Below are 24,997 nucleotides of genomic sequence, written 5' to 3'. Positions count from 1 at the left end.
GCGAGGGGCCGGGGGAGCGGGCGCGGCGGGAAATGGTGGCCGGGCCGGGCTGAGGGGGCCGGGACAGGCGCCATGAGGCTGCTGCGCGCCCTGCGGCGCTGCGCCACCCCGGGCAGCATCCCGCAGCAGGTGGACTTCTACTCGCGCTTCTCCCCGTCGCCGCTCTCCATGAAGCAGTTCCTGGACTTCGGTGAGTCCCCGCCGGGCTCTCCCCGGCCCGGCCCCGCGGCGGGGTGCCGGGCCCCGCGCCCGCCCTCGCGCCTTTGTCCCCCTGAGGGGGCGCGCGCGGAGCGAGCCCCTCGGGCCCCTCGGCTCGGCGGCCTGCCCCCGCCGCCCCCCGTTAGTGCTAAACGCTGTCCGGTTTGGCACAAAAAGCCTCGGCTTCCTTCCTGGAGAAGGGAGCCTAGCTGACTCCTTACCTAGAGCCAAGAAGTGAGGCAGGGTTGAAATTCAGCTGAAATCTCGGATTCTTGGTAGCACAGAAGTAGTTTGATGTTCTGCCAAAACTGCGGTCTTGGGGACAAGGGGGAATTACGACTGCTAATAAAGTGACCCCGAAAAGTAAAAATTGTTAAGCCTTTTGAAAGCTAGCAAGCTCTCCAGCATGCACCAAGTGCAAGAGGTGTTGAATCCCAGCTGAAGCCAAGCAGCTGAAACAATTGTGACTTCTCCAGTCACGTGTTTGTGCCCCACAAAAACACTTCACTCAAGCGCTGCTCGTTTCAGAAAATGGGTGAGAGAAAGAGCAGAAAGCAAACACCCAGAATCACTGCAAGGGGTTGGGAATCTAGCCTGGAAAATGAGTAAATTGGTTGAGGTGCTCAGTTTTATACTCTTGGTAAAACTACTTATGTTCCCAGGCACGATGAGTACTTTTGACTCAAAGGGATCACAGGAATTGCTCTTCTCTGCCTCAGAGCAAAGACGGTGTGGAGAAAGGTCTTGCAAGATACTCCCAAAAGTGTTTTTGAAGCCTGATTGTGCAGCCATAGTATAATTGGTTCTGTTTCTGTAAGCAAGGCACTGTTGTAAGATATATGTAAACATACAACTAGTAAACAGTTGCTTTTTATCGTTTTGTAAGTAAAACATAACTGAGAACTAATCCTAAAATACCAGACTTTGTATGTAAGTAGGAAGATTTAAAAAGGTTCTCTTAACTATCCTGTTACTTCATCTATCCATTTAGTGTTTCATACACAACAATAAAGTATATCCCATACTACAATTCCAGATTTTTAAAGGAACCCCACCATAAATCTGCACTTAGTTCGTTCCTCCAGTTCTCAATCTAGCAAATAAAGTATGCTGTAGGCAAATTTAGGTCTTATGTCATCAGCTGTATCTTGGGTTGTAAGTGCTTAGTATTTTCTATAGGAGCCTTATCAGTTCTTTGCATAGATGGATCATAACTGCACAGGGAAACAAAGCAGTGTGCCCATTCACTGAAATCTTAACTTACCCTAAGCTGCCTTCCATTTTTGACGCAGGATTGCAGAGATGTGGCCTCCAGATAAAAACCTTCTTCGTGGAATGTCATTTGCTGAGAGCATGGGACACTTGAAGATTAACGTTACATTCTAATATCTTCAATTTGACTTTTTCTTGGAATTTTAACCTGAGAATAGGGAAAGGCCAGTAACAGTCATGGCTGAAATGCAATCTGACTAGGGAGAAGAGTGAGAGGTTTCTGGGCAGAGGTCATATGTAGACAGTGCATAATACTGGTGTCACTGGGGAGAAATTCCTTATAGCTATTTGCTTTCTTATTAAGTTAACTGAGATTATGTCACCAGTGTAGTTTATGATGTGTCCGTCCCCGGATGCATTAAACTAAACTACACCCTTTCAATTCAGTGCATGTTTTTGCTTTTTAAGACACTCCTGGCTTCCTTGTTTTTATGTCCTTTCCCTTCATCTTCTTCACCAACTCTTCCCCATGTCAAATGGAAGGTGGGAACTGAGCAGAAACACCAGAGTTAATTTTTAGGAGTTACCTGTTATGAAACATCAGAACTGAGGTATGCGTTTCACAGCAGCAGATGAACAGCTTAGTAAGTTCAGATCCTATTTACATGACAGTGTTGAAATCTTGAAGTAAGTCTGGCGGAGAATAAAGTACAGCACTCCTTATTCTTTTTGTCTCCTGCCTCCTCCTTTAGCCTAGTAAAACAAGCATTGTGGGAGTAAATTTAGGCCTTGATCTTAATAACTACCTGTAATTGACATGCAAAAAGATGACACCTGTGTTTATAAAAAGTACAGGTCAGTTATTAACAGGTGCACTAACTTACCTTCTACCTTTTAAGTGTAAAACTTCTAAAAAGTAAATATATGGGAGAATGATGACTATGCACAGTAGCCATCCTACTTCCATTTCTTTCTCAGTATTCATTTTAATTCATCTGTGTGCTGTTCCCTGTAAGACTTGAGTTTAAACTACAACAAAGCTAGCTGAAAGGCAAATAAATCTTACAGAATTTAATAGGAAATCTAACTTATTTTCTGGAAGTGTGAAGTGTTCCCATAGGAGTTATGGTAGTTTTATAAGATCACTGATCAAGTGGGGTGTATGGGATTGTGATACTTTCTCAAGCATCCTTCCAAAAAATATGCTTCCTATAATGGTTTCATTTGCTTCTCTTTAACATGCTCAGAATGACATATTGTTTCATCAGTGGTAGTTAGAGTTAGTGTTCGCTACAAATAAAACTAACAATTTGCATGTATAGAAGCCATATTTAAAGTTGGCTGGCATAGGTCTGCAGTTATTGCACTACTTAACTTTTTATATACTGAGGATTCTCCTTATTGCAACAAAGCCGTTTACAGTTTGAAGTTTACTGTTCACAGTTTGAAATATAAAGCGGGCTGCTGCCATGAAAGAAGCATTGGCTTACCAGACTGAGTCAACTTTAAAACCTAACCAGAGGCCTCTTAGGCAAGAAAGTAAGAATTTGCATAGTTCTGACTTTATTCTAATGTTGTCATATGTTTATTTGGTCTTAGGATCTGAAAATGCTTGTGAAAAGACTTCATTTATGTTTCTGCGACAAGAGTTGCCTGTAAGATTGGCAAACATAATGAAGGAAATAAGCCTGCTTCCAGACAACCTTCTAAGAACACCTTCAGTTCAGCTGGTGCAGAGCTGGTAAGAACACTGTTGTTTAATACTTTCAAGGGTGACTTTCTGCATATACCTAAGTTATAGGAATAACACATTCAATTCTACAGAAAGAATATTTCATATGCTCATTACACATGAACATAACCTTTTTAGAATGAGTAAATATCCCAATGTGACGGAAACTAAATTTTCAGACTTGGGGAAAAAAAACAACACTCTAGGGGCAATTAGATAACCCACAATGAAATTAAAAAACATTTATTAAATTAAACTATTCCAGATAGTCATGTATGAGAATTCAGTAACAACAAAAATCCACAAGAGCAATGTTTAACACGGCACTTAACTTAAATGAAGAAGCTAGTTAAGAAATCAACAGAAGCAGCTAAATGTACAACATGTTTTCAAAAAAGTGTAGAAACTATTTAAAAGACAAGTTATTGCATATTGAGAGTAAAGGTATAGAAAATAACAAAAGCAAGAGAAAGCTCCCAAAGGATGAATATTTAAAATAGCAGAAGCAATACAAAGCTATTAAAATTAAGAAGACATCCTTCGAAAAGTAAAATTTGCTTTCAAGTAAGGAACTTAAGCATAATTTTTTGCAAGATGAAAGCCAAACAAAGAGATTGCTTGGCAACTGCTAAAGGCACATGGCTATCTGGAAAGGCTTTTAAAGTTAAGAGAACAAAGTCTGACAGTGAATAAGTGGGGTTGATTTGATGAGTGAACATAAAAAAAGCTATCAGTGTAGATGAAGGATTTCAATGAAACATGAAAGCTCAAATTTTTGATACTAAATGACATTGATCAAATGGGAAATGAATTCCACTTGGACAAATGCAAAGTAAAGCACAGAGAGGAACCTCCTCCCCCTGTATGCTTGCTCACTTACAATCAAAAAAGGAATTTTGATGCTACTGTGGATATTTTTCTGACTGTTAGTTGGTGGGCAAAAAGGTGAATAGTGTTAGGAACTAAGTAACAAATGAGGTGGAGGAGAATATTAGTGTACCACTGTGTTAGTCCATTATCACTCTGAATAGCATGCACTTCTAGTCATTCTATCCTGAACAGAAAAGACCAAGAGGGATAATCAGAGGGTTGGAACAGTTTCTACGTGAGAAGAAAACCAAACAGAATTCTTCAGCTTGGAAAATGCATCTAAGGAAAGAAATGGCAGAAATATGTAAATCATGAACAAGCTGGGAAAAATTTCTAAATAAAAGGAACTAACTAGGGCTGCTAATAAATGATCATTCTCTGGGTCTAAAACAAAAAAGATCTTTTATGCTTTCTAATTAAATGGTGGAATTAATTGCTCTGGAGATTTTGGAAGAAAACGTCATGAATGGATTAAGAAGAATCTAACAAAATTCACAGGGTTTATAGGTTATAGGATACAGGTCTATAGGATATATCAAATACAATGATTTGGATGCAACCAGACTTGGAAGATCATAAATCACTAACTAAAGGGTGCTGGGGAGTCATATTAGCATTGGTCTTTTTCATGTTTCTTTCATTTAAAGGTATGTCCAAAGTCTTCAGGAGATCCTTGACTTTAAGGATAAAAGTTCGGAAGATTCAGGGGCTATTCATAGGTAAGGATTTGTTACATATATCAATCCAAATCTTATCTAGAAGGATTGGCAAGAAAAGTAATGGCTTAAGAAAAATTTCAGCTGTCTTCAGTCTTTCTGTCAGAATCATAGTAACATCATCCCCTGTCACTGGAAGGAAGGAATAAGATAAGAATATATTAAACTTAACCAAATTTTTACCAGTTCCTTACTTGTAATGTTGGAACTGATGTATGGAACTTTTCACATGTACAGTATGTTTGTTCATTACCAGCTGACTATGGTTACTGTTTTGACAGGCATGAGATGATTTGCATGAAAACAGGTGACAAAATTTTCTTCTTTTTTGGCATTAATAAAAAAAAAAAAATTAACAATAAATGTCCAAATAATCACCAATGGTGGCACCTACTGCTGTAGGCAGACCTGTAATATTTCTGTACATGGTGGTCTTCATTTTCATGGACAGATACTCAATTTGCCAGAGTATTAAACTCAGCTGAAAGTAAAAACTAACAATGTATTAATTGTAGTTTTACAGATACTGTGATAAAAATCCGGAATCGACACAATGATGTAATTCCTACTATGGCTCAAGGAGTAATAGAGTACAAGGAAAGCTTTGGCATTGATCCAGTGACCTCGCAGAATGTGCAGTATTTTTTAGACCGTTTCTACATGAGTCGCATTTCAATTAGAATGCTCCTTAATCAACACTGTAAGTGCTTTTGTTGAAGGGAGGGGAAATGATACCTGTACTCTGTCAGTAGTATTTTTCCTTTACTTTTAAGTGCTCAATACTTAAATGCTTTTTAAAAATATTTATTAGTAATAGCCTTTTAACTATGGTAAAGATTGGAATTATAGATTGTCTATAAGCTTCTATTCAGCAAAACTGAAGATATAAACTATAACTATAAAAATTATATGGGATATTAAATAATATTTTCTTTGTTGGCAGCTTTACTGTTTGGTGGGAAAATTAATCCGGCTCATCCAAAGCATATCGGAAGCATCGATCCTAGCTGCAATGTTGTTGAAGTTATCAGAGGTAAATCCAGAGAAAAAAAGAATTCTGAAAACTTACATGAATGTCTATGCTGAGAGCCAATACGTCTTGATGTTTATATAGTGTATAGTTCTTTCCTTCTCAGAGCAGAAGCTTAACTGAAAATGTAAAAGTATAATATGTTTTTGTCAGTGTCCCTCCTGTCCCTCCCCCTCCCCAACAAAAAAAAAAGTTTTTGTGAGAAGATGATGAAATCTTACTGACAGCGCACAGTGTTTTCAATTTTTGTTTTTCTTTTTGGTAATCTGTAAAGGGAAAAAAAAGTGGAGGGGGAAAAGGTAACTGTTTTTTAAATTTATTATAGATGGTTATGAAAGTGCCAAGAGACTTTGTGACTTATATTATATGAGCTCTCCAGAACTCGTCCTTGAAGAATTGAATGGTAAGTGCATATGGGATGAGGTATTCCCCTGAATGTAGTGATAGCTTCTTCTGAAGTAGTTGGTATAATGTTCTTCCACTTTTCCTATAGTCAATGTATCCTCTATTGTATAGATTTTATAGAGAGATAATAAAGATTTGGATATTATATCCTCTACTATATATACTTTTTTTTAATCTGGCAGAAGGCTTCCCTTATTCATTCTTTTTTTTTTTTTTTTTTTTTCTTAATTGGTGAACTGAAACCTGCAGAAAAGTTTCTGAAATTACAGCTGGTGATATAACAGATTTTAGTGATGTCATTCCCTCCCTAAGGTTTCTTGTATGTCTTCACCCTTCACTGTATCTATTACAACTCATCCTCTTTGTGTTGTGACACTTCAGGTCTTAAAACTTTGCATTCTAATTTCTCTTTCTTATTCAGCTATTGCACACTTATAGTTGCAATTAGATAAAGTCCCTGTAAAAAATCATTTGAACCTGTTTTCTGTGACTGAAAAAGACATTTACAATTCTGCTGCTGTGAATTCAGAGGTCAGCTACTGTCCCCATAGTCTTGCTGAATGCTAAAGAGCCTTTCTAACACAATGCACTGGAGTGCTTTTCAAGTTAGTAAACACCAAGTTCAGGCAGACCTACAAAAACAAGCAATCAAAATTGCTTCTACAAATAATTGCAAAAGCCAGAGTGCACCCAGACTAGCTTGGCCTGTGAAGTTAAAGGCAAAGAAAGTGCACAGACTACACATTCCAGATCTTTTCTTCCTACTGTACAAAATCTGTTATTCTTTATATAGGTTAAAGGATTTTCCTTTCTCCATCTTTTGATCATGATTACTAAAAATATTTGTACAAAACTATCAGTCACGCTAGCTACTGCTCTTTACTGCAGGGGCATTTTAATGGTGTATGTGTTCCAGAAGTCAGAACAAATAGTTTACATTTATTAAAAGGAGTGGCCTTTTGCTTAATGAATTGTGAAGGTGAGTTAAATCTGACCCAGGCCAAATGCACATTTGTTAACCACAGCTGAGAGCCATTATTTAAAATGTAGGCATGGGGTTTGAGGGTGGAGGCATAGATGAGAGCAGTTAACTTGAAGGCAGGAACCTATCATTTCAAAGTGCATTTTTTCCCTTTTTATTTTTGCTGGGTGCATGATTTATTCCAAATCTTTTGACCATCACTAGACTTTTAACATTTATAGCTCATAAAGCAGTTGTCACTAACACAGTTTGGGGAGAAAACTATTAATTTGTTGAGCTGAAAGAACATACAGGGCCAGCAGATTTTTGGAGCAACCTTTCCTTAATTTTTCATTATTGACTATGTTCCCATGGTATTTTTTCCATAGTTAATACTGAGAAGCTTGAAAACTACACCAGTTTATAAATATAATTGTATTTTGTTACATTTTCTTGTAATATTAGCTCATTTCTAAATTACTCAAAAAATAGGCTGTGCTGCAGGTAGTATTTGGTACATTATAGCATCGTAAGAGTCTATCAGGTTGGGAGAGACCTCAGGAAGTTTCTAGCCTCATCTCCTGCTCAAAACAGGGACAGCTATGAGATCAGGCCAGGTTGCTCATGGTTTTATCCAGTCTGGTCTTACAAATCCTACAAGGATGGTGACTACTTAACATCTCTGGGCACCCTGCTTCAGTTGTCAAATGTCATAGTGAAAATGTCTTCCTCTATATGCAGTCTGAACTTATTCCATCTTACATTCATTGTTTCTTATCCTCCCACCACCTGAAGAGCCTGACTCCATCTTCATAATAACCTTGTAAGTATTAGAAGACTACTATTATACGCTCTAATCAGTGATGCTACAGTGGATTTTAAGATTATTTTCTAAAGCAGCAAGCACTTCTGAAAATCTTTGAGTATGAATTTTGGTTAACATACAACTTCTGAAAAAAATTCTGTTCATTATTTTCTAAATTCTCTTACCTATACAAATGTACGTGTTGAATTAGTACATGAATTGATACAAGATACCTAGTTAATTTAATAAATTAAGTAAATAATAAATGTAGTAAATTACCCGTTTAATTATCTAGTCTTTCTTTTCTCCAGCTAAATCACCAGGACAGCCCATGCAAGTGGTGTATGTACCATCACATCTCTATCACATGTTTTTCGAACTTTTCAAGGTCTGTGCAATTACCATTACACAATTCTTTTATACATGTTTGTTTAGTAAGGTTGTATTTGACTTTTTGAACCAATTCTAGATAGCGGTGTGTTTTTGCAAATGCAAGCTTCTGGCAATTTAACTACAGGAAGATACTTAGATTGTACAGCTTTGGAAGATGTGTTTCTATGCCTAGCCACTGAAAACCTCAGACACCTTCTGCAGTAGACAACTTTGTCAAAAAATGCTGATAATGTATGAAGGCATTAGTTAATAAAGCAAGTGAGAATAATATTCCTAATTTTTTGGGACACCTTTGGTGTAAAGTGAAACATGTTAATTCTATATACTTTTCCTCAAGCACTTACTTCAGTCCTAGACTCTTCTTGGATCTTTGTGCCATATCGCATGTAGAATGCACTATACAGGTTTATACAAATAAAATTGTACATTAACATACTTAAATATTCTAAATTCTTAAATTAGTCTGTGTAATTCAAATAAATTATACAAATGCTGATACTGAATACATCAGAAACACTCAAAAAAACTATTATAAAACCATACATTTTTGTCTTGATTCTAAAATATATATGATAAAAATAACTTCCTAAACTGATGTTTGAAGATAATAAACAAAGCAGTAAGAATAAGATTTGAGTTCTTGTACTTGAAAATTGCAGAATGCAATGAGAGCCACCATGGAACATAATGCCGATCGATGCATTTATCCTCCAATTCATGTACATGTCACGTTGGGAAATGAGGATTTAACTGTTAAGGTACCCACTTTTTTGATTATTATTATTTTTTTCCCCTGTCATAGTCATAATATTACTAACTTTATCTGATGATCTAATTCCAGCAGTAGATTGTATCTGATGATGTAGTATATAAGTAACAGGACAGTTTTGCAATTTCACATACTGCATCAGCAGGAAATTCATGAAGAGGTTGCATATTCACATGGAAGGTTCTGTAATATAATTCTGTGGTTTTGTCATGCTTACATCAGGCCTAGTTTATGCACAGCCATGACTAAAAATGAAGCAGCAGCTTCACAGAATCACAGAATTTCTAGGTTGGAAGAGACCTCAAGATCATCGAGTCCAACCTCTGACCTAACGCTAGCAGTCCCCACTAAACCATATCCCTAAGCTCTACATCTAAACGTCTTTTGAAGACTTCCAGGGATGGTGACTCCACCACTTCCCTGGGCAGCCTGTTCCAATGCCTCACAACCCTTTCAGTAAAGAAATTCTTCCTAACATCTAACCTAAAACTCCCCTGGCTCAGCTTAAGCCCATTCCCCCTCGTCCTGTCACCAGGCACGTGGGAGAACAGACCAACCCCCACCTCGCTACAGCCTCCCTTGAGGTACCTATAGAGAGCGATAAGGTCGCCCCTGAGCCTCCTCTTCTCCAGGCTGAACAAGCCCAGCTCCCTCAGCCACTCCTCGTAGGACTTGTTCTCCAGGCCCCTCACCAGCTTCGTCGCCCTTCTCTGCACCCGCTCAAGCACCTCGATGTCCTTCTTGTAGCGAGGGGCCCATCATACAATTGTCATGTCGCCATTTTTAAATCAAAATGATAGAGCTGCATAGGAAGTATGAAACAACTCAAAAAAGGGAAATGAGCCTTGTAGATTCCATGCAGATCAAACCTGCCTGAAATACAGTTTGCAGAGTAATTTATTTTTCTTACATACAGCATCCATGTTGGATTTCAGAGACCAGCTGCAAGCACTGGCTTTTTCATAGGTCTAACTAACACCTAGTAAAACAACCCTTGGCACTTGCACCATCAGTAATGAGTTTTAGTGTATTGTCTTTTAACTGGCAGTAGTCTCGAGTAATAAAGATGAAAATACACAAAAGTTGGTACTTGTTGAAATCGGTAGGTATAAATATGGACTTCAGGCAAAACTGAATTACAAACAAGACAAAAGCAATGAAAGATTTAAGTAGAATTTTCTTGCTTTCGAGAGATTATGAATGCTTCTTATGATGGTATTTTATGTAAATGGTTTGTAAAAAGGATGAGAGGGAAGAATGCACCTGCTTGTTGCAATAGCTGAGATGAGAATTTAAGAAAGCCTATAAATTACTAGGGACAACGTTATATGAAGTTTTACCTGAACTTTCTCTGGATCATTGTTTGAGAGAGACTGTCTTTTCTAAAATTGTATTCAGGAACATAATGCTATGTGTTCCTTCTTGTTCCAGATGAGCGATCGTGGTGGAGGTGTTCCTATGAGGAAAATTGACAGACTGTTCAACTATATGTATTCAACAGCACCACGTCCACGTGTTGAGACATCCCGAGCTACACCTTTGGTATGTAAATCTTTTATACCTTGTCATCTCGGATGCGATTAGTAGTCACGAAATAAACTGTTTAGTCAAAGACATGAAGCCTGATTTTATGGATAAAATGACATCCATTTGGATGTTAGTGCTTAATTCAACTATTTTCCTGAAATTACCTGGAAAATAGTTGTCATTATCTTAGGGTTGTACAATTTAAATTTCAATATTCTGTTTTTGTCTATCAAATATAAAGATTAGCTATCTCAAGAAGAACACTTAGCTGTGCTGCATGTACTGCAGAACCCACAGGATTTTTGTGGCCACTGAAAGAAAGGGGAAAAAAATAGCACTGGTTTTGGATCAAGTCCATAGTTTTGGCTGTAGTGTGCAGTCAGTTGTACCATTCTCCAGGAAGGACGGTGGTACAGAAATGTGACAAGGCATATAAAGAATCTATTTTGCTCTCGTGTGAACTTAATAGATGCACAAGAAATACTGAGAGACTCAGACTGTAAGGAGTTCTGAAGAGCTTTCCTGAATTTGTTCTCTTATATTGCATCATTCAAAACGTTTTTGTGTATTTTTTTTTAAAGTTTTCTGCACATAGATGACAGTAACTCATTAAATATCAGATCTTTACATAGAAGCAGAAAGCATGTTCTTCAGAAGATTTCTGAAATATACTAGATCTACAAAAAAAAAAAAAAAAAAAAGATACTTAAAATTTCAGGGCTACATCCTGCTGTAGGCAGGATTTGGAGAATTGTAGTGTAAGTTACAAATTCATAAACTTCAAATTCATAAGCTTCTTGAACCTTTTCATACTTACTGATGATGAAAGGTACCTGACTTAAGAACATTAAATAGCAGCACTATAAGGCACTCAGTACAATTTACTCTTCTTGAAAAAGTTACCAAAATATAAGAACTGTTATCTAGCAGTCCTGTCTGACAAAGGAGTAGAACAACTTTTTCCTACTCACCAGTATCCATGCTTTTTCTGTTTCTGGGGTGCTTGTAAGGGGGCATAATAATTAGCATTTGAACTCCTCTTACTGTCAAATATCATGCTTAGATTGTCTTTTACCTTTCAGTTTATAAATCACCAGTAACAACTACTGATTGATTCAGTTAATAAAAACGCACTTTTTTTTTTTCCTGGATCAGGCTGGATTTGGTTATGGCTTGCCCATATCACGTCTGTATGCACAATACTTCCAAGGAGACCTGAAACTGTATTCCTTAGAAGGTTACGGTACAGATGCAGTTATTTACATAAAGGTATGATGTAATGCATTACCCTTGTAAATTTATCATCCACACTAATCTAACTACTATTGAATTACCTTGTTCTGTTACTCTAATTAAAAAAAAGTCAGCTACAGTCTTCTCTACTTACAGGCCTTATCAACAGAATCAATTGAAAGACTCCCTGTATATAACAAAGCAGCCTGGAAACATTACAAAGCAAACCATGAAGCAGATGACTGGTGCGTGCCAAGCAGCGAGCCAAAGGACATGACCACTTTTCGCAGTATATAGCTGTTGGACCAACAGTTGATAAGATGTAGGTATATCACATAAAGGGAATTTAAAAGACCCTGATCTATGCCAAGATGCTGGGCCACATTTCATATGTGAAAATAATTTTAAGTGGAATAACAAAGTTTAATTCAATTACTCTTTTTTGGAAGTTAAGGAAAAGAAATGAGCTGTTGTTACTTTCTAAGTAAGAAGGTCACATTTAATTTGTTCCATCTTCTGATTATGACTACTTTCTGTAGTTAAATCAAGGGAGCAGTAATTTCAGGTTTTATAGGGATCAGTGCAACCCATTTCATATCTACTGAGAAATGTATTAATTCATATAATTAAAAAAATGTTTTAATACAAGAACTATTGAAAAAGCTTGCCAGAGAATTTTTCCTTTATACAGTGTTACAGATTAATGAAACACTGATGTAAGAAACATTAAGGAGTTCATTGCTATACCTTTGAGCCTGTATGGAACTTTCTGTTCTTTGATCTTATAAGCATGCTGAAGCCTAATGTTGCAAAGCTAGGAATGTTGCCTACACACTATACATCAAGTTTTTTGTTTTACAGCTGTAGAGATCACACTTAGGTCTTTAGGAATAATGAAAAAAAAAAAAAATCAGTTCTAGCTGCTGCCACTGGTATAATGTATCTCAGGTATGTGGTATCAGTCATATTTCTTTAGTGGTAATGTGAATATTTAATATGTGATAAACTGATCTTTCCATGATCATTGTGAATTAGCAAACAGTGTTGGCTTATGTACAGTAAAGGTATACTGTCTTACATTTGCTTGTATTTCCGTAGGTAATACCAAAACAGCATCAGTGTTCTAGCCCTAGTGAGATCTCAGACTCTGGGGTATGTCAGGTTACAGTTGTAAATGAAAAATATTTTTAATAAACATTTTTAAAACTTACCTTTACTAGGGCATCTCTCACTTTGACAATATAAACTACCTTCTCAAAAGTATTTTAAAAATGTGGAATTAACAGTTTTTGAAAATACCTTTGTATTTGTGGTGTGCTTCTGGCTTCATTTATCTAGTAACTTGAAGTCATACTATAACGTAAATAAGGTAAGCAGAATATGTCATCAGTCAATGGCAAACTGTCAAAACAACCGTGGAAGACAGAAGGGGAGAAGCATTACATTTCAGGTACTAAGTCCTTTTTTAATAAAGGATTCAACTTCTCTTAATGCCTACTGTGCCAGATTTGTTCAAGTTAGACACATCTGTGTTGTACTTTTCATTTATACCATTCCTCAATATATTAGGTGTGATACAGTTAAAGACCTTTAAAATGAAGCTTTTTCCTTGAATAATTCATTGCCTATACTGCTGCAATTAAGTCATGCAGCACACATGCATAATCCCTCTCAGAATGAGTGAGCCCAACTTTTGCTGGTTTATTTGCTTTGTGCAGAGCAGAAGGTGAGATACCACAAGTGAAGGGCATAGCTGGTACATTAGAACTTGTGGTCACACAATTCTAGTTGTGCCTGAGCCAGATTAAAAATTATCACCTGTTCCTCCCTAACCTAGTTCTGCAAAGCAGATGTTTTTATACTCTGTTCAAGCTAACATGGGTCAGTTTTACAGGAGTGGATTACAGAATGGCTATGTATGCAGTTAAACTGACACTGAGGGAGGATTATTCTAGCTTAACTGTACTGTTCTGGTTGTGATTAACTGCTCTGCTCAAGCTTGTGGGCACTTAACGTCCCTATTTTTCCTCCATACACGGCTGTGAGGTGGTGACTGTTTGTCATACCTTTCATGCATGCATGGCTACAAGTGACGAGAAGCTATAGCTGTTCTTTTCAACCCTGTAAGAGGATGACCGTGAGAAATTCCACATATTGTAAAATGGGGCCTGTACAAAAGTTAGAGAGAATGTTACAGCTGTTACATTTGCTAAACTGAAGCTTAAAGTTACAGCAAGGGCTTTTAAAAACTCAATGCTGAAGCTGAACATTCTAGCTCTAAGTTTTAAATATTTAACTAACTTAATTGAACAATTTCAGTAATATCTAAGAACTACAATTTTTTTTTTTTGAAGAAAAGCTAAATCATTTTTTTCCTAGGAAGTTATTACAATACGTAATATGGTGTTATTGAAATAAAAGCCCTTTTTTGCTCCCTGCTAGTTACCAATTAACCTCTGATTATTAGAAAAATTTGCCATGTAATTATACTTGTCTCCCCTTCCTTACCTTCCATCCCAAGTGATTGTGGTAAAAACACACGTATCGATATATTTGTTTACAATGTTTAACCCTATTTATAAGTTTGGTCTCTTACTTTTGATGGAAATAGAAGTTCCAATGATGATTTTTTAAATATTCTCATTACTATACTGCTGTCATTGCTAGCACACAAAGTTGAAGTGAATCACTATAGTAAAGTAGTATAATAGCTCAGCTATCAAAACGCTGAATTTAATAGTTTTGTATGAAAATGAACTCAGTCTTGCACTATGAAATTAATCTTGGTTTGTGTTAACTTAATTTTTTGAAAGAATCACTACATTTATTCATTAAAAGTATTTTAAAAATTACACTTTCAGTTGGGTGATTTTGTGGCTTGATACAGATGTTAAATGCTGTGGTCTGTGATAATCAACGTTCTTAAACTCACCTGGCACATGAGCATACCATAACTGCTATGTCCCCAACTTAGTGCACCAGCCCTGCATATAAGCAAGCCTTTGAAACCATTATTTTCACTTGTCTCCTTCCGGAGAAACAAGCTCTTCACAGGGTACAACACTGCACTTAGGAGGCTTAAAGGAAAAAGGTAATAATACATGGTTGTATTCCTTGTTCTTTAAGCACTTAACTGAGAAGTAAACATCCTTGACTGAATCAAGAAAAGTGCAGTTTTAGGTGCATAATTCTAAGAACCTGACTGTTCCATACTTCTAATTCCCTTCTCTTTTTATCAGGATGGCAGTGTTCCTCCCTGGCTCCAGGTCTGTACCTTTGGAGCACAAACTCAAAGCTCCTGGAAACAAAGTAAATAAGTTAAATCATGAGAAAATAGTTGTTTCTTAAGAAACAACACTGAAAATAAAACCTCTTCTTAAAAGTAACTATCACCAAGATTTTTAACTTTATTTTGGAAACGCATGGTGTGAAGAAGCTTTTTCACACCATCCTTTGGCTGAAATTTGTAAGACAGTTATACCAAAAAAAAACTTCTGAGACACCAACAGTGAAGTCCATTCATTTAATTAAAATGAAAAACAGTCCATAGATTTAAAGGAGAACTTGGTCCACATACAGAAATGATGTAAGTTTTGTTCTAGTCCATTTTATGGTGGAACTGATACTTAGTTTGTTTCTGGAATAATCTAAATAAAGAAGTGCTGTTTTAATATCTATCAAACAGTATGTAAATATACAAAACACCAATTCATGTTCTAAACTATATGGCATATCAAATTCTCCTTTAAAGAGAAATAATTTGTAGTCTACAACTGAACATATTTAAATACAATGCAGAAACCCAGTGCTTCGGTGGTAGTATTTCCTACAATTCTTCCCTCAGTATTTTAAGTTTGAAAAACAGCATATTTTAAAATTAGCAAATATATAAATTTGGTCCGCAAAAATCTTGTAGCAAGTAGAAAAGAGAAATACATGTATTGCAAATTGATCTTACTCATAGCATAAATCTATAAAACTATGTATTATTTAGGAAAAAATAGGTTAAAAAAGATCTTATTTATAGGTTTAAACCTTGTCCCAACACCATAAGGGTAGTGTGTGGAAAACTGAATACTATGATTAGTATACGTAGTTTGTGAAAACTACTTAATATTTCTTGTTATTTTCTCACTAAATTGCAACACATGGAATTCAAAAACAAAGTGGTACTACAGTGGACTTAGCATGAAACAGATCATGCCAAAAATACAGGAATTTAAAGAAAATACTTCGTAAATTTGAAATACATGCTTTCTTTTTAAATTAATTTGACATTACTGTTTTCTTAAACAATTTTTACTATACATCTTTAGTGGCAACAGATAAATAGACTGTCACAGACTGAATTTGTTGGCAGGATTTTTCTATTGTCCCTCTATCAGATTCAACTCTACAAAATTCTAGTTGACTAATATTGGAATGATTTTTAACACAGTATTCTACTTTTCACAAACATGTAGAAATTTCAATGAAAAGGGCACATGAGGTCTTAGAAGCACAAATATTAAGGCAGGAAGTTAAATTAGTGTTAGTATAAGTAGAGTCAACTAGGAATTAAAAATACTGAAAACATTTTGTTTTATTGGGTTGTAACAGGGAGGGACTATTACTAAAAAGTAAAAAAAAAAAAAACCTACCATGTTAAACTGTTGCACTTTCCCTCCTCCCTCAATTGTACAGTTATATACAAATCTGCAGAACTTCAAGATGAAGCAATTTGAGCTAAAACAAAGCAGGGTCACCTTAGCAGCTTGATTCAAGAGTGGTTACCACTCTGCCAGTCTTGCGAACTTCCCTCTCCTTCTTTTGAAATTTTTCCTTTTGTTTTTCCAGTTTTTCTTGTGCTTTTTTAATATCCTTAATTTTTTTCTTTATTGTTGATCGGTCGTTTTGACTGGAAACTCCCAGGGCCTTTTGGGGTTAAAAAAAAAATATTACTTTGTTATTAATTTTTCAACAGTTGTGAACAGTTTAACAAAGTGTTATTCACTTTGCTACAAAACATAGTGTGTTTGGAAAACAAGAGCTTAAGTCTTCAGGGTCACTGTGAATGATCATTTTGGTAACAAGATGAGTAAGGACAAGAAGGCCTACTCTTTTGTTTGGTTGTGAAATAACAGTTTCTCACTGCATTTCACAAACACAGAGACCTGAGAATTTCCAACAAATAGAATAAGGAAAGGAAAACTCAGCAACTATTCTTTAACTTCTGTGAAGCCACCCCCCCCCTTTTTTTTTTTTTTTTGACTAGGTATGCTGCTGAACTCAAGTCAGCCAGCTGTGCTTTTTGTTTGATTGTTCATTTGTCTGTTGTTTGTTTTGTTTTTACTGCTTGAGAAAAATTCAATACATGAAAGCTGTTTCTAGGAAGTTCATGTTTCTTTTGAAGTTGCACAGCATAAATATAGATTAAGGGAAAGTGAAATTAATAATAATAAAAAAATAAAGCATCTTGGTAAATAAGCACATCTCCACTAATGACTCTTGAGGACATTAATACTACAAACCAAGTATTCACCTAAAAGAAAACTGAGTGGTCTTCCATCCCCCTCCACCCTTTAAAAACTAGAATCTTTCTCTCCACTTTAAGCAGAAGACTTTTTTTTTTCTTTTTAAAGCAGAGCCACAACAGTAGTTGATAATCTCTTTTACTTTATGTTAATAAAGATGTGTGATCAGTGAAGCCCGATGGTAATAGGAAGTAAAAATAGGAAGTAAATGCTATAAATGTCCAACTTTCCACGACATTTCTTGTTTTGATGATGTACTATTAGAATTGTGATTACTAACACCAATTAATCTTCAAAAAAAAAGTGAATTATTTTTAAAAACACTTGGTATACTAATACTGTGCTCCTTACTGTGGCATTACTTTACTTTAGCTCTTCCTCCATGCAAGGGTCCCTGTTCTTTTTGTATATATCTTCTATCATCTGTCTACATTTTAGGGCAACCGAACCTAAATTTACTTAGAAGTATTAAGGATTTTAAGGTGTATTATTAAGAAGCCTGTTAAGTAGCCAATGCACTTTGATTTTTGATCAGCAGATGGCAGTATCTGATTCCAAGTTACAGGCAGCACTGTCACACTTCGGAACTCCTAATGACATAAATTGTAAAGTTGTAAGTATCAACATCCCAAATTCCCTAATTAGATATTCATTTGACAGACCAATAACAGGTGTTTCCTCTGTATCCAAGGACATTTGTTTACAAAATACAGGACAACTAGTGGCGTAAGTCTATTCTAAAAATACCGGTGCCATTTTAGTGACTGAAATTCGACATTTTTTTCTCTGTAACACACTCAGAACCTACGCTTGATCATTAACAATAGTTTGTCTTATGCCAAAATAGGCCAGTGAACTTCATTTTATTTAAGCAGGTTGCCTGTCCAAAATGCAGTCTGATAATCTACTGAGAAAGGAGAACTTGAAGTATTTTCTAGCATTGTAAGGGACACATGCCATGCAGATTCCAGAGGCAAAATGACTAGAAAAAGCTCAAAGGAAAGATTCAGATTTTTTTTTTTTCCCCAGAAGAAGTGAAAATTAAAAACATTTAAAAAGGTCATCAGATACAGATTTTACTTTCCCCGTGAAGAAGAGATATGAAAGAAACATAGATTTCTAAAATTAGATCCTGCAGTTCTATGCATTTGACTTGGCTGGATCTTGTTTTGATATGATTTTATGCTGAGATTGATTACGTATGTATCAAGCCCTGTTGGGGAATTATGCTGACTTTGATTTCCTTAAGATGCAAACAAGGAAGATACACGTAATATTTTTCTAATGAAAACCAGCTTATCTTTAATTATGCAATTAATTATTAAATTCTCATCTAGCTGTACAGTCTCAAAGTATTTCAAAAGCAAAACACTCTTAAAAATCATTAAAACAGACTCTGTGATTTAAAAAAAAAAATCGGAATATGCAGTGAAAATTATACAGATACAAGTCTATCATGGGATATTCACATACCTTTAACTTCTCACTGTCAAGTTGCATTAACTGCTGGCCATCTATGTTCATAGCTGTGAACTCCGTAATATACTGCTCCATGTTCATTCCCATTAGCCAGTGGCATACTTGCTGGGTGGTCCATTCAGAAATAGGTCTATTGTGCCATTGATTTTGTTTTCCTGTTGTTGTAAATTCATCATCTAATGCCTAGCCAATTGAGAAAAGACACTGTAAGCAATATTTTACTTGTCCTGGATTCTAGTTGTCAATTGAATCTGGGTAACAAAATGCATTTTTAAACACACTCTAGATCCAAAAGGACTTAAAGTTCTTGAGAACACAGTTTATAGTCAATTTGCCTAGGATTTTGCTATAAACAAAAAGGACACTACCACAACATTCAACACAAAGTCAGTCTGAAATAGAAAACAAATCTTTTTTTTTTTTTTCCTAGTAAATTGCATCTTCATGAAAACTGGTCTCAAAAAATAGCAAAATGTATGATTAAATTTGATGTATCCAAACAACAAACAAGCTTCCTCAATCAATCAGTCAGTCAGATGAGGTAGCTCAATCCTAATATTAGATACTGCCTTACACAGCATCAAGAAGAATCAAGTAGCACTTCAGCTGTATTATTGATTATTGTTATTAAGGAAATTCAGAATAAAAGTGATTCTAGCGTTCAAGGAATCTTCCAACAGTTCTAGGTATAGTTTTACAAAATTTGTTGCATTCCTAAGAAGCAAGGATTATTTATTCTTTCATCTGATCCCATCGTGTCAACAATTTAAGGGGCCTGCCCAGTAGGCCTTTTGAGAAGATTTGAGAAGACCTTGTAGCTTTCCACTAATACTACACTTCTCTAGCTCACAGAGCTTTTGAAGCTCCCAGCTTCAATTTCAGTTGGCTCCTAAGGAGAAAAAGGTAGTGCTGTTAGTCCTGAAGCTCTCTATTACTTCATCACAAAAGAAAAGCTACATAAAGCAGAGTTTAATATCCCTACAGAAGAAATTCTAGTGTGAGACTTGAATTGGAGTAACATCAGAGTTGAAGTTTTATTAACTATCCAAAACGATCTCTCACTAACTCACGAGTGAGTACAGGCTGCATTTAGAGTTGCAGACTGCTCCATTAGGCAGCTTCCACAAGTTATCAAATGTATTTGTAAAACACCTGAAAGCATGCCCACATTTTCTAGTGAGCCTTACATGTCGTTTGTAAACAGGGAAATAAGCATCTTTCTACTAACAGATTTGACATGTGACCCTGTAGGTTTCAGGTGAACAGCTAACTACAGCTTCAAAATCAGAGGGATGTCACAAAATCCAGCTCCCTTGGAGAGCTGATTGAATGCAACAAAATAATTCTAGCAATTACATGAAAGATGGTGAGACTTAGGTCTGTCACTTGGTCCGATCATACAGTAAAATGGATCTGAGAGAGCAAAATGGCACATACATCTATTTTACTACGTACAAATACAATTTTAAATTTCAGGTGGATCAGAGGGCTGCACATAATTAGAAACACTTTTGCTTTCCATGGTCTGTGAAACAAAGGAGAGTTGTTATATTAGGAGGTAGTGCAGATACACAGGAACAAATTCACAGAGCAGAACAGTTTATGCTGAAGTCCTAATATCTATGCTACATGCATTTCAAAGATTTTATTTATTTATTTTTACTTCAGAATAGCTCTAATCTGGTCTCACAGATTCAATTGCCACTAGCAGTTGGAATGCATTGGGAACACTGTAGAAGCGCCTCTGATTTGATCTCCAAGGTGAAGCGAAGTAAGGTAAGTGGGGACAAATCAGGAGATTTGCTTCAAAACTGAACTTCTAATCCTAATTAAAATGCTAATGTAGACATAAACGTGGACACATTGGCCTTCCTGATGTGCAAAAGAACAGCAATTTTTACAAACATCCAAGGACTTTAAAGAAGGTTTTGCTTGAAGTGTTCTGTACAGCAATTCTGTCATGAAAACTGGGGCACAGCTAGTTTTCTATCCAAGCTACCAAGCTTGGGGTACTTGGCACAGAGAAAGAAAATTCACTGTATAAATTACAACAGGAATTTGAAAATGTCCATTTACTTTAAATCATGATGTTGTGGTAACTTCTTCTGCCTCATACTAGCAAGTGATTCTGAATAATACACAAAAACCAGAAAATTTTTACACTTCACGTTTGACCTGTACTGGAGTATTGTGTGGTCTATCAGTAGCAAGAAAGTACTAAAATATTGCCAAAGTTTTTATCTGCAAAGGATAAAAATTATATATACACTGAGAAATGTTTTAAATGTTTTATTCCTGTTGGAACTCACTCAGTAGCTTAACATTTTATTTAATCTGTGCTAGCTATGCAATTTCACTTCTGTAATTTCAGAGTACCAGTACTCGAAGGTCTATTCCTGTTAAACAAGGAGGCCCAGATTCATCCCTTTCACCAGGTGAATGCGGTCCCCTACAGAATGCAGGGGGAGCTCTCTATCTCAGATCCTCCATGCAGCACGGTTTGGAGCAGCGAGCAGCCTGTACCACAGAGGAGTTCTGCAGACTACGCTAGTTCCAGCTAGCCTTTGAGCCTAACAGTTGCTAGCAAAGTCCTCTTTACTTCTTGTTAGTAAAGGCACAGCACTAACACAATTAAAAGCTGTACTACAACCTCAAATCTGCATTAAAACACTTAGACATCTCAGAGAAGCGAGGGAGGAAAGGAGACATTTAGTCTTGTATAATTCGATTTTTTCCCTACTGCACAAAGGAAAAGCACAGTTGTAACTTTTTAGGAATATAAACAGGAATATGAAAAGCATGGAAGAATAAGATGAAGAATATTGATTTTTTTGAGTAAAGCTTATTGGTCATTAACTAACACCTCTACATTTCTGCTCCCTGCCCAACTGTTTCCCTTCCAGAGCTCGTGAACACACACACAAGATGAACCTCAAATTCTGAAAGCAGAACTAAAACCACTTGTGAGGAATGGAAGCATGAGAGAACAGACTGCTCCCCTGCATAAAAATACTGGTCATTCAGAAGGCAAGTAAGGCCAGACACACTCAAGGCTCTAAAGACAAGAATACCAAGAAACAAAGAAAAAAAACAAATGCCATCTCACCATATAAGAGATAAAAAACTTTGGAAGTGTAAGAGGGGTTACCAGGTTGTTTGCTAAACAACTGTGAGTTGAGATGTCTTTGCTCTAACTAGCTGGCTGCTAACAACCTAACTCTCACCACCGCTCAGTCACTTCCCCAAACTGCTGAGAGCATCTGCTCAGCAGAGGCAGATTCTTCACTGCTGCTCTCCTCCATTTCTAGCCTTTTAACAATTCCAAGATTTATAGGGCAGCATGCAGTAGTTTGTTCATCTGAAAGCAGAGGTTGCTACACTGGCATGATTTAGGAATATATTTAGGAATCCATCCAAACAACATGCACCCTGATAATCACTATAGTTACTGAAAAGGCGCAAAAAAAACCAAAACACCTTCCATTGCTCATATGTATAAGCAACATACATACTGGAGACAAGACTAGAATCAAACTCATCTGTGACAAAAAAAAAAAAAAGGCTTAATTGCCACTTCACATGTGCATAGACATAACTTTTGCTGGAGTTTGTGATCCGGAAGTTTATTAAAAGTTGTAACACTGATCAAGTAACAGCATTCATGAAGATATTCAGGTTTGTTAAGATCTTATAATTTATATTGCTTTAAAGTTTTAGAAACACACATTCCATCCACTAATCTCAAAAAATTGCAGGAAACACTTGAAATGATGGTATGTATTAATTAGTTACCTCAGTTTTCATTATAACTGACTGTCATCACTGAAAAATCAATGAGAAACTTGTAAACTAGTTCTATAACTTCAATGCCCCAGATTAATATGTTAGTGGCTGCATATTTATAGTATTACTTGTAATATGTAGAAAGTTAGAACAGTCTTACCAGAATATTTATGATTTTCACCAAAGCCTTGTTTAAGATAGCTAGTAACAACCTATCTCATCTATTAACCACCGTTTTTTTTTTTTTTCTCTTCAAACATTATCACTACCAATTTGGCTACCCCTCTAATTCATTTCTGGAAGATGACTATATTCAGCTTTTAATGACTCCTAGTCTATAATTTATAAAGACGCCTATCAGTAAAACACTGAGTGAGGAAATACATGAGAATGTTACCAAAGTGTTGATTTCAGGTTTCAGCTGTAGGCAAGGAGTTAGTTCTCCACAAACCTGCACTGATGTCAGGGCAAGGTCAAAAACGCTGCAGTTTTCATTAGCCAAGGACGTTACTTGAAATTTGTGGAACAGAAATATTTTATATTTTAAAAACTGAAATTTGATCATTCAGAGTTCATTCCATTGTTTTGCGATACAATGAAGATCAGAACACAAAGCCTAATATGGCATCTTCCAGTCCATGCCCTTAGTTCAATAATGGCTTAGGATTCTTTACAGTGTTCTTCAATATTAAAATATGGAAAGAACCATCAAGTTTCATGTTAAACAAATCTGGTTCTATTAACCATACTGTAGTGTGAACAACAACATAAACAAGACACATATACACACTTTGAAACTCACCTCATTTGAAGAGAAGGTTAAAGTGTGTGAACGACCTGACAGATTTGGTTCTGTCACTAACCCTGAAAGTTCACAACTTGGCTTGCTATGGTATGTATCATCTATGACAACTCTACTCTGCAAACAAGTGGAAATAATGTTTTATTAACTCACTCCTTGGAAAAGCAGATCACAAGGTGATATTCTAGTAATTGTGATTTTTGGAAAATAAATACTATGACTCAGTCATTTTCTGTAGATCACACGTGAAATGTACTCACTGCATCCACCTTCAGACGAGTTTTTGTTAAACTTCTGAATTCAAAAATATAACAACAAATTTAAAGCAATGTCCCCAATAAGAGCACCTTGTATAGAGAACTAGTCATAACCTGAAGTTACATAAAAGTACATAAGGAAATACACAGTTACATTTTCAGTAGGCATAGCACACTCAGGGAGAAGCAATTTAAGATTTAGTTGGTGGAATTAATTCATGGTGGATTTGTATTCAAGTGAAACCTAATGAGCACTATGAACATGCTTCAGAAGGTGCTTTTCTTAATGAGATAGAAGTTCTGTTTATGATCATAAAAGATTTAGATTTCATATTTGCCCACTGTAATAGGCAGTGGAACAAACACCCTGTCCTTGCCTGACATACAATGACAATTGGAGTAGCAAGGAACTTTTGGCAGTTTACAGATCAAGGTTTAAATTGGTTCATGAACAGAGAATGCAGAGCTTGCCTAAGGACAGAATCTATTAGCTTCCCCTGAACTTTAAATTCTAATTTAAGATACTGTATTGTGTTGCTGTTCATTTTAACAGCTTCAATTTTGAGGTGTCTACATTTGAGACACAGGTTCACATCATCTGAAAATTACCTTGATATGCAAACTACTATATAGATGTAAAATATCTTTAGAAGTATTTTTATAGTAGATTGTTTCAAGCTATATTAAAGCTTCACAGTTAAAATACTAAGTATTGTAAAACACTTTAAAGCTGAACATTTTAAAAAGTTAAACAATTACTCAGATATCTTTACCATAAATTTACAGCAATTATGCAGCTTGACAATCTACATAAATTATTTTCAAAATAGAAAAAACTTCAGAAATTCAGATTTTAACAAGTATCACCTTTTTATAATGGAATAAAATTACAATTAAAACAGTTAAAATGTACGGAACAGTAAAATTCAGGTTAGAAATTCAACCAATGCAAGAACTATCCCATTGAAAGAATGTAAAAATCTTCATGGCCTTTACCATTAACATTCAGTTATCACACTTGGTCTCTGTTTAAAGATTGCATCTATACGTCTTGGCATCTAATAGCAGCAGGCTCTGTGTTTAAATTCTGCTAGCAGCCACTTGTCGTATGGCCACAGGCAGGTCATCGGACCAGCCTGGAACTCCAGCTGAAGGCTATGAAAAAAACAGATGCTACACCTGAAAACTTCACAACAGGTTTGGTGAGAAAATCCTTCTAAAGAAAACTAACACATGTTTTGCAGAATGTTTTCTGATTTGACTGCCTTCATTTCCAACCCAGATCCTGACCTCTACCTTATTTTTCTTTAAT

The 24,997-nt window shown here is 36.1% G+C and overlaps 2 protein-coding genes across 3 annotated transcripts in view; one reads left to right on the top strand and one right to left on the bottom strand.

The window, feature by feature from the left end:
- Nucleotides 1-30: 30 nt before the first annotated feature.
- On the top strand, nt 31-13,061 carry PDK1 (pyruvate dehydrogenase kinase 1). Its single transcript, XM_032190269.1, has 11 exons — nt 31-190; nt 3,010-3,151; nt 4,660-4,731; nt 5,244-5,428; nt 5,672-5,761; nt 6,084-6,161; nt 8,241-8,317; nt 8,982-9,080; nt 10,523-10,633; nt 11,774-11,887; nt 12,008-13,061. The coding sequence occupies exons 1-11, from the start codon at nt 73-75 to the stop codon at nt 12,146-12,148; spliced, it is 1,227 nt and encodes a 408-aa protein (XP_032046160.1). The 5' UTR covers nt 31-72; the 3' UTR covers nt 12,149-13,061.
- Nucleotides 13,062-15,359: 2,298 nt separating this feature from the next.
- LOC116490563 (neurabin-1-like) overlaps nt 15,360-24,997 on the bottom strand; it is a 42,856-nt gene continuing 33,218 nt past the window's right edge. The window contains exons 17-19 of one of the 2 annotated variants that reach the window (XM_032189873.1): nt 23,429-23,545; nt 18,838-19,026; nt 15,360-16,765 (exon numbers count right to left, since the gene is read on the bottom strand). In XM_032189873.1, the coding sequence (XP_032045764.1) occupies nt 16,598-16,765; nt 18,838-19,026; nt 23,429-23,545 (474 nt within the window). In that variant the 3' untranslated portion in view covers nt 15,360-16,597. The remainder of the gene's footprint in view (nt 16,766-18,837; nt 19,027-23,428; nt 23,546-24,997) is intronic. The other variant, XM_032189874.1, reaches the window with a different exon arrangement.

This window comes from Aythya fuligula, chromosome 6, assembly GCF_009819795.1.
Source record: "Aythya fuligula isolate bAytFul2 chromosome 6, bAytFul2.pri, whole genome shotgun sequence".
NCBI classification, from domain to species: domain Eukaryota; kingdom Metazoa; phylum Chordata; class Aves; order Anseriformes; family Anatidae; genus Aythya; species Aythya fuligula.
The sequence above is the reverse complement of the archived record's forward strand: the minus strand, read 5'-3'. Positions and strand labels throughout refer to the sequence as shown.

Excerpts from the sequence above, each read along its gene's own strand:
- PDK1 (XM_032190269.1), top strand. The coding sequence starts at position 73 with ATGAGGCTGCTGCGCGCCCTGCGGCGCTGCGCCACCCCGGGCAGCATC. Across the intron at positions 5,762-6,083 it reads TGTTGTTGAAGTTATCAGAG|ATGGTTATGAAAGTGCCAAG; the intron begins GTAAATCCAGAG and ends AATTTATTATAG. Across the intron at positions 6,162-8,240 it reads CGTCCTTGAAGAATTGAATG|CTAAATCACCAGGACAGCCC; the intron begins GTAAGTGCATAT and ends TCTTTTCTCCAG.